The 9,952-nt window shown below is 36.7% G+C and overlaps 2 protein-coding genes across 2 annotated transcripts in view; one reads left to right on the top strand and one right to left on the bottom strand.

Moving 5' to 3' along the window:
* Nucleotides 1-5,687, top strand: part of lhpp (phospholysine phosphohistidine inorganic pyrophosphate phosphatase) — a 70,080-nt gene extending 64,393 nt beyond the window's left edge. Inside the window, exon 8 of the mRNA XM_088069663.1 lies at nucleotides 5,556-5,687. The gene's annotated coding sequence lies outside the window, so the exon portion shown is untranslated. The remainder of the gene's footprint in view (nucleotides 1-5,555) is intronic.
* hpdl (4-hydroxyphenylpyruvate dioxygenase-like) lies at nucleotides 4,620-9,884 on the bottom strand. The gene is made up of 5 exons (XM_042507930.2): nucleotides 8,371-9,884; nucleotides 7,242-7,408; nucleotides 6,999-7,150; nucleotides 5,820-5,947; nucleotides 4,620-5,664 (listed from the first exon to the last, which is right to left on the bottom strand). The coding sequence occupies exons 1-5, from the start codon at nucleotides 9,063-9,065 to the stop codon at nucleotides 5,463-5,465; spliced, it is 1,344 nt and encodes a 447-aa protein (XP_042363864.2). The 5' UTR covers nucleotides 9,066-9,884; the 3' UTR covers nucleotides 4,620-5,462.
* Nucleotides 9,885-9,952: the final 68 nt, after the last annotated feature.

Raw genomic sequence — 9,952 nt, 5'->3', positions numbered from 1 at the left:
TCAATTTGACGATGATTATTAACGTAATTTGGCTTATTTAAACTTCCTATTTAGTTAATTTGAAGATTTGTGCAGGTAGAAAGTGAAATATAAACAACAGAAGACTTTTTGTAATTCTGTCACCCCCCGCTCTTGTAACTAGTGGTTCAATCCACCCTGCTGTAATGAAAAGTAATCACAGTTTTGAGCTGTGCATATAGACAAGGCACTTTCACAATATACAGTGGTGTAACATGATGACCTGCCAACTGTGTGTGACTTAAACAGCCACAGGAAAAAGGAGGAAGGTGTGTGATAAATATACATTGCCAGATCCCCCTCACAAAATTACTCCCAGTGTAATAAGGGTTGTTAGTCTTAAATAAATACAGTTATCACTAACAGATGTTCTTCTTATAGGAAGTAAATTATGGATTTATCATGCAATATGTTATAATTTAACAGTCTGGGTTTAGTCATCTATATATAGCCTAGGCATCTTATGCAACAAGTGTGCATATGGTCACCTGTACATGACGTTAAAGGGATAGTTCAGATGTTTTTAAGTGGAGTTGTATGAGGTACTTATTCATAAATACTGTATTACATACAGTAGATGTCAGTTAGCATGCCCTCAGTTTGGAGAAGCAGGCTGAAGTTCGGCACAAAAGCTAAGCAACCCCCTAAACAATAGATCTAATTTAAACATTGCTTCCAAGCTTTAGTCCTGTTATAGCCTGGGATTTATTGGTTACATATTGTCAGCTTTTATATATAATACACAAAAGTACTGCATACCCCCATGTTTACATTGTGAATGTTTATTTTTTTGTCATATACACAGACACTTTTTACTCCTTAGTGTGTAGGCTTAGACTAGGTGTTTACTAAAGTTTTACTTTTCAGCCTTGAATAATCAAAATCTAAATGTCTAAACACACAAATTAATCTAAATGTCTGCAGACATATAAACATATAATAGGCATTTATTAAATGTCAACATTGAATTGCTCAGTGGGAATATACTATGCTGACAGACAGATTGCAGTGCAATACATTTGGATACATTATCCATACAACCCTACTTAAAAATTGAAACTATCCCTTTAATATAACTTAGGTCAGTGTTTTCAAAGAAGGCCTGAATAGGTAACAAGTAACCAGTGTTTTACAAGAAAAAGAGCAAACATTAGAGACAGGTTTTTGTCTTCTTTTCTAGGCTGTGGTCATCTTGCAACACCTCTCCTTCAATACAGCTTGTTCACATGTAATAGCTGTGTATTTGTTTATCTTTGTGCATGCTGAGACACTGTGTGTCCTAACTGCTGACAGTGGGAGGCAAAAACATGTGAACTTTATGAACCTTTGAAAACTGACATGAGCAAAATATACTCCCGACAAGTACTGCACAAAACTGAAGCAACTGGATTCTATTGTAACACTGCCAAAAGCCAAACTAGTAAAAAGATGAACAAATGTATTTTATTATTCCCATCCTATCACATCAAGTGCGGTAAGTTCATTTATTTTGTGGGGGGTAAAGTTAACACACTGGGCCTCAGAAGGGTGGGGAGCGGAGGCTCACCCCTGGCACACACTATTGTTAATCAAGGAGTAACATCTGTTGTGTGCCACTAATCTCCCCCAGACTGTCCTCCTCGGTTTTAGACTGTCTGCCTTTTGTGTTAAAGGGCACCGAGGATTTGTCTCCTTCACTACGGAGGCTGCAGAGTGAGGGTGACAAGTTGTTTTTACTAAAACCCCTTTCAGCAGTCTAGAAAGCAAGCGATTTAGCAAATGCAGACGTTGCATGTTGATTTTTGTAGTCCTAAAAGACACAGAGGACAGTCGAGGGAAGAGACGATCAAAAAAAGCTCATAGTATGAGGCCTTGCAATTCAACAAGTTTGAGGAGTCTGTGTTGTGACTGTCATAACCATAGGGGGCAGTATCCACCAGTCATAGTGCAACAAGGCTGAGCCAAAGTGTAATAGCTTCTAAATGTCTGAGAAATAACACGCCTTGATTTAGGTCTTTTTTTTTTTCTTTGACTTTCTTAATGTAACTGTAGCTAGCATATGGTTAACAGTAAATAGGAGGTGAGCTTCCAACTCCCAGTACTGAGACCCCATGCAGAAAGCTGAATGCCATCTGTGGTTCACACTGGCCTCAGACAGATGGCCAAAGGACTCCTGTTACAGGAGCCATCCTTTCTCAACTTTAATGAACAGTTAAGCCGCTCCATCCCTGACAAAATACCCCATTTTATGACCTTAGTTTTTCAACATAATTTTAAACAAATGAAGTTAAAACATAAAATTCTGTTCAAACTGTTCCATAAATTAGTACCAAGAAGAAACATAACCATAGCATATTCTGTTGAATAATAATATATCTATAGATTCTATATTATACAATATAAAGGATATACTATAAATAAAGTTAAAATATACTAAAACATCTTAAAACATATTATATAAATAAATACTTTATACATATACACGTGCAAATTGGTAGAAGTGTGCATTTATTCTATATACATTACTTGCTTGTGTTTGTCATTCGTAGTATTCAGAAGCTTTATATCATTAAGTGCAAATCCCAAATACGTAGTCAACTTGTAAAAAGTTTGGCCACTCGAGTAATAGAAAAACACTGACACCATTTGTCAAAATGCAGAAGTACATGTACCAAGTTAACTTTTGTTGAAATTATTCTCTGATGTTCCTCAGTGGGGGGGGTTACTGTAACTACAGTCAGTACACAAAGAGAGCATATGGCTTTCATGGGACTCCATCTAAATTTCACTGCCTCTCATCTATCCCGCTAATCCTTGCCTATAATGTTTATAGCCAAGTTAATTGAACTGGCACATCTCTGTGGGTTTGGAGATCCCTTCTAAGAGGCTCTGAAGCAGTGCTTTTGCCAAAGCGTGCACATTGCTTAAACCTCGGCAGCATCTGAAAGAGGTGCAGCTGTTCTTCCAGTAACGGTTCATGGGTGACTGTGTGAGTGAGGTATTAAGAAAAAGGGCCATTGGGCTCCGGACAGTTTTATAACTACATCTCCAATCTCAGGCTACAATTTAGATGCTGTGGGGTAAACATCTATTATATATAGTGAGGTGAGATGGCCTTAAGTCCATACCTGCATTAATAATAATAAAGTGGTCAATATTCCACATTTTTGTATACAAACGGTGACAGTGGTGGAAGGAGTATACACATCTTTTAAGCGATGCAAAAGTGGCAGCACCACAGCAAAAACGCTATTACATCAAAGTCATGCATTCAAAACTTTACATGATTCTTTTCTTTGTGTGTGTGTTTGTCGTGCACACAAACGTGCACAGCCCTCACGGATTTACAAGACACCGTTACAATATCGTTTCAGTGATCAATCCAAAATACATGCTGTTCAGTCCCCCAAACAAAATACCTTCAATTCCAAGCCTGACAAACACAGTGTGCCACAGAAAGCATTTCCCTTCTAAACATAACTTAAAATTTTCACGGTCATTCAACCAAAAGAAATTAACATCAATGGAAGTCATTTTACTTAAAATTAAATCCTGATTATGTATTCGTAGGCAGAACAGAGCCTCATTTTAGATTTCACCTCTTACACAACAAATAAATTCTGTCCTCCTCTGGAGTGGCATGTAATCTACCGCTCTCTAAGGCTAATAGAAGTGTTTCTAATCGCAACTGTGTACTTAGTGATCTTTGTCTTTTGTTTGAATTATACTTAACATAAGGTTCTACACTGTAGTTATTCTGTATGAGACGCCAAGTGCATAATTTTGGTTTATGCCTTATATCAACGCAGGATTTTTGTCCAAACATGAGAGGCAGTTTGCTCACTAACTCCTAAATATCAGAGTAACCTGCTTTGGAAAATAAATGAGAAATTACTCAGGATTTCAACTCATTACATTCAGCACATTGTTATCAGGAAAGTGCATTTCGATATTTAAAGTAAAAGTACTAAATAAATAGAATTGCTGCTTTCAGGATATTATATTATTATTATATTACACTGAATAATTACCGTCAGTGCATTAACATTCAGTAAGCAGCCTTTTAATAATATAGCTGTTCAAGTTTGACCCAGTTTTACCTACTTTATATTGTGTTTAATAGTTTAATCTAATGCAAGGATAAATACAATGATAGAAAGAGAATTCTAAACCAAACTAGCAATACAACAATGTAATGTAGTATTACATATTATATTTATGGATCAATATTACAGATGTATTAATGTGTAAGTAGTATTTTATTGTTGCAGTAGGTCCCTGCTTTTTTATTAATTGAGACATAATATTTTATAACTTGATTGTTTTGCATGTAAAGTTTTTATAAACTAAATAACACGCAGCTAAAGCTGTCACATTTACGTGGAGTAAAAGCACAATATGGTAGAATTATGGTAAAGCAGAAGTTTAAAAAAAGCATAAAATGGCAGTTATCAAGGAAATTTCCAGTACTTTACATGACTTTCCTGTCTGGCCACTTGTTAATGATGTTTACCTAAGATGACCCAAGAGATTTTAAGAGCTCTCATTCTGAAATTTGGCCCACCCACATTTGAAGAAACAGAGAGTGCATTATTATGAGGACAGTAACTGGTCTTCATGGCCTGGTGTAAGTAACGGATTTATTGAGGAACAGTTGCTGTGGAGTCATTCAGTTGATCTTTGTCTTCAGTTGTCTTTGAAACGGTGAAAACAGACACATTATTATACTGCTGCAGGGAGTGTGTTTTTGTTGTAACATTTCAAGTGAAATATGTCAAATATTGTGTCAAATATTGTCTGTTTTTGTACCACTGTGTTCACGGTGCAGTTTTAGAGCCTTTAAATACGTTCAGTTAAGGCTAAGATATCAAAGAAATATATCAGCCACAAAATAACCTCTCTTATATCAATTACTCATTTTGTGTTATGTTGAATTTGTGCAGAAAACTTTATCATATGCATACGAAGTGAACGAAGAATCCAAAAACATGACATTTTTTATGAGTTGAAGTAAAGGGGGGCCGCTTTTAGGTTTTAGCAAGTAAATAAACAAAAATCAAGTACTATAAAAGTTGTGTGAGACTTCAACAGATGTTTTGATATTGTTTTGCCGTTGTTAAACCCCCTTTTGCTTCAGTTCTTTGTGCACTGTGGAGGCATGCAAGAAATAAGAAAATTTCCTCCATAAATTCAGGGTAACACAGGTTGAGTAGTTGATAAACAAATGGACATTTCTTGGGTGACGTATTCCTGTAAGACAATATAGAATTTCTGTTGTTAGCAGCGCAACACATAAAGAGATTTAACACAAAAGCCAGAACTGAATAGAGAGCACTTATGGAAAACTAAATATATTACATCTTTTTTTTTACATTCCCTAATATATTTTCCCCTAAAAAGTGCTCTCACGTTGATATGTAAAAAAAACCAAAATAAATAACCTTATGTAAAAATATTTGGATTGACTAATATTGAGCAGTTTGCACAGTTTTTGGGGATCCCTCTCCTGGTGAATCCCCCCTCTGACTCTCCATGTGCGCCTGCACCGACCTCCACAGCGCCCTGATGTTCCCCTCGCCGAAACCTGTCGCCCCTCTTCGCTCAATCAGCTCGAGGAAGAAGGTGTCCTCTGCAAAAATGGGCTTGGTGAACACTTGGAGGAGGTATCTGGAAACAGAACATAGCAAGGTGAGGACATTCGGTTGGTCTTACGTGGCCCTGAGAAAAGTGTTGACTCGATATCTGCGCTAAAAATAATTTGACATGCGATGCAGAGGCTGTCTTCAAGTGGTGTGAGATTACAGCTCTCGATCGCCTCTCACCTTTTGCTTTCACCGGATGATGTCTGTGATAAAGGATCTCTGTGCAGGTCTGTGTCCAGGAGAATGCCGTGCTGCGCCAGCATCTGAGGGTTGTGTCCTGCCTCCTCGATCTCCTGCTGTTTTCCCACCTGTCACAGCACACAGGTAGGTACAAGAGTCGATAACCACTATAGAAGATGACGCATTTGCACATAAGACCAGTTTGTTATATGATGCTATTTAATGTTATAACCAGCTACAGAAAATGTGTTGTTGAAAGCAGGGTTCCCACGGATCCTTTAAACGTCCTAAAAGGCATTAAATTCATTAATCTAAAAATAAAGCCTTAATTGGTATTAAATTGACTTAAATTAATCTTTTAAATTCTTAAAAATGCTCAGACGTGGGATGTAGGATTTCATGATTTTTTTTTATCTGACGCTGCATTGTAAAATCTCAAAATATTAGGTAACATCAACATTTTTTAAAATAATTTAATTAATTATTTTCTTTAAACTGGTCATAATGGGAATCCAAGCAGAGGAATCTCACATGCAGATTGAGAAACACAATATAGCCCAGAAAACCAGCCAGAAATGCCAAGTATTTTGCACTTCTGTTGGTAAACCAGATACTTTAATAATATATTAATAACATATTTTAATAACATATGTGTTCATTGTCTTCCATGTGTTTCACTCTAAAAAGGGTTGTTTTTTCAACACTTAACATAGATAATCTAACTTTTTCACTGGAGAAAAAAACTCATGTTTTAGGTTACAATTAACATTTAGGCAGTTTTGGTAATTAGAAAACTTGTCTTATACTTAAATTTGAGTGCCACTAAAAAAAAAGTCTTTAGAAGTCTTAAATCCATCTTGCCTTTAGCTGCAGGAACCCTGATTGAAAGACCAAGTGAGAAAATAATAAAGTCACAGAAAATTCACATTAACTGGATAGACTGTAACTTTTACATGGTGGGGGCTGCAATTTCGCTATTTAAAGACAAACCTGATTTGTCTTGTGTTGCTGTAATTACCAATGCAGTAAATTTTTTACTACTACAGAATATTATTACAACTTGTGGAATAAAATGTAAACTGTTTTTGGGTTTGTTTGTTTTTTTTGCATTTATCAAGTCAGTATTAGTTTTTTTATTTGGGCAAATATGTTGTGCAGTTCTGTAAGAGACAGTCAAACCTCAGTGTAATAGGCGTGAGGGGGAGAGAAAAACTGGACACCAGCATCAGCCATCGCAGATGCAGTAGATACAATGTTTTTTGTGTACAGCCCAATGTGCTGGATCCCCGGGGCCCTGTGCTGCTCCAAGAAGGTGTCGACCTGATTCCTGCCTGAAATAAGCGCAAACACACAGTGATGCAAGACTTTAAACACCATTGACTATGACATAAGTTTAAATTCCTTGACAGATGTTATAGCTACCTTGTTCAGGCAGTGATTCTGCAATGACAAACTTGCAGTCCGGCTCTTTTTTGTCCACAGAAGGGAGCGAGATTCCTGCTTTGCTGCATTTCCAGTACTCCATGGCGGTAAGACGGAGTCCAATGCCCTCCTGGTTTACGACAAAACCTTCGTCCACATCTTCATCACTATCCAGAAGAATAGTCGTATGTATTACTCACATCAAGTTAAACAAAAGATGCAAAAATATGAATGCAGCAGTTTTTTGCTCCCATTTTTGGTGATTTTAAATAAAATATTGAATGCTTTTTATAAGCAAACTAAAATCTTAATGCTCTCAGATGTGAATGACCTGAATTGAATGTTAATTACACTAATATATCCAGTGTCGTTTCTGAAAATTTGGCAGCACACCCAACCATTCTAGTAAGCCAGCCCAGGACCTCTATGTCCAACTTCTGTTTACCTGTAAGATTGTCTGAGACCAGCCACTGAGACGAGCGTCCCTGAGACAGTTTCTGACAGTTAATTACTGAGGTTTTTTGTTGTGCAAACCAACTGTTGCATCAGTTATGCGAGACGCTGGTCTCGGATGATTTTGCAAGTGAAGAAGCCTGATGTGAAACCAGCCACTGAGATGAGCTTTAATACTGCAGGGTTTAATTCAGTTCAGTTCAAAGGGCTTTTTTGGCATGAAAAACATATATTTGGATCGCCAAAGCAAGTGTGAAATGTAAACAATAAATTTAAGTATGATAAGTAAAGATCTGCTAAACTTTTGTTTAATAACACGCTGCTGCTGATTGGGTACACTGCTGACACATCCACCAAACAGCAGAAAACGTAGCCAGTTGCACACTGTTTTACACCGTTTCGAGGAAAAGTTCAATCCACAAAAAGTAACAAAACCATGCAAAACGTTTTGGGATTGAACGTGCTGCTGAGGTGGAGGTCCTGGTGCTGGTGTGGTTAAATTTGCATGTATTTCAGACTGTCATCCCTGATGTTGGTGGAGTGTAATATGCACTTTTTATTAATTAATCATATCTGTGATAATCAAAATAAAATGCGGACACAGATAATCGCCAAACTGCCAAATATTGGCCCTGATAATAGATTCAACCCCAATTGAATTGCAAAATTTTCTCACCTATCAATGAAAAACCTCTGAAAACCAAACAGCTTCTCATACCACCTCATGACCTGGTGGGTTGTTTTTCTTGGACAGGCGTAAGTTATGTGGTCAAAATGTGTGATTGGACAAGATATGTCCTCCTCTGGCAAGCTGCTGCAGTCGTTTTCAATGACCTCAAACCCAGGCAAGAAGCTCCCCTTGTATTTTGTCCTGTCAATTAGTGTGTGACACACATTCCCCACAACAGATTTGACCACTGAGTAGGTGACGAGCCCCCTGTCGTCCTGAACTGTTGTGGGCGGAACCAGGAAACTGCAGCCCAGATGACTAAGAGCCCTGAATGACCTTTCCACATCCTCCACCTCGAAACACACGTTGCTCACAGTGTCCACCGGGTAATTCGGGCTCACGTCGTAAAGACATCTCGTTGACTTATCCTGGTTGTATTTCCCCACGTTAATCCGGTATGGATCATGTGAACATTTGTCTGTGATGAGTAGCTCTTCATTCATTCCCACATGACTCTGGTTTGGTCTCTCGTTCACGATGAAAACGGCCGATCCTTTTCTGAAAGCCAGCTGCCTGGACCTGTCGGTGAGTCTGGTGGCGAACAAATTAAACTTGAATTTAGAAACAAGATCGCGAGCCACTTTTTCCGCGTTAAAAACGTGGAGCGAAATGTGGTGTAACCGATTCAAGAGAGCTGCCATGTTTGGATGTGACGTTTTGACAGGAGGCGTGTCCAAACATAAATAAATAAGCCTGCCTTTAAAAAATGTAAAAAGAAAAAAAAAACTATACGATATCGTTTATTTTTAAGTAGGCTACATGGGAGAATTAGGAAATAAAGAATAAAAGAATAAATCATAATTTACGAGGATAAAGTAATTTTGAAAAAATTGTAATAATATGAGGAAAAAACTCAAATTTACGAGAATGAAGCAATGTTAAGATATTAACATTCCTTTTTATTCGTAATATTAATTCATAATATTAAGATATTTAAGTAATACATTTACAAGAGAAAAAATATAATTTTATTATAAATGAAGTCACAGATTAAGACAGCAAAGTTGGGTAATAAGACAACATCCAGCTTTTATCTAATATTTACATTTTATTTTATAATTTTGATCATCGATTCTGATCAGTTATTCATACTGTGTCGCTTTTTTTAACATAGCCCATATAACAATTATACTATTTTTATACCACTCTGTAATTTTATTTATCATATCTCGAAATATTACGACTTAATTTTCATAAATATGTACGTTATTATTACAATATTACGGCTATTTTTTGTTATTGCGACTTTCTAGTATTCTAGTAATATTATGACTTCATTCTCCAAGTCTAAATTGGTTTTTTTTCTGTTACAGGGTCCCAAATCGCCGTCATAATAAAGAGTTAGTTGTTAATAGTAATTATGTATCAATTTATATTTTGTGTGCATATTAGAATATCCAACACATTACTTAAATATAGTATAGTCAGTGATGTAACCCAGAGCCCCCCCCCCAGAAAAATACAAAATATATTTATATGCGTGTGTATATATATAATGTAATTGAGCAATAGTTTTTAGCCTTATGAA

The sequence above is a fragment of the Plectropomus leopardus genome, chromosome 19 (genome assembly GCF_026936395.1).
Source record: "Plectropomus leopardus strain MGB_pleo_1.0 chromosome 19, ASM2693639v1, whole genome shotgun sequence".
In the NCBI taxonomy this organism is placed as follows: Eukaryota; Metazoa; Chordata; class Actinopteri; order Perciformes; family Serranidae; genus Plectropomus; species Plectropomus leopardus.
The sequence above is the reverse complement of the archived record's forward strand: the minus strand, read 5'-3'. Positions and strand labels throughout refer to the sequence as shown.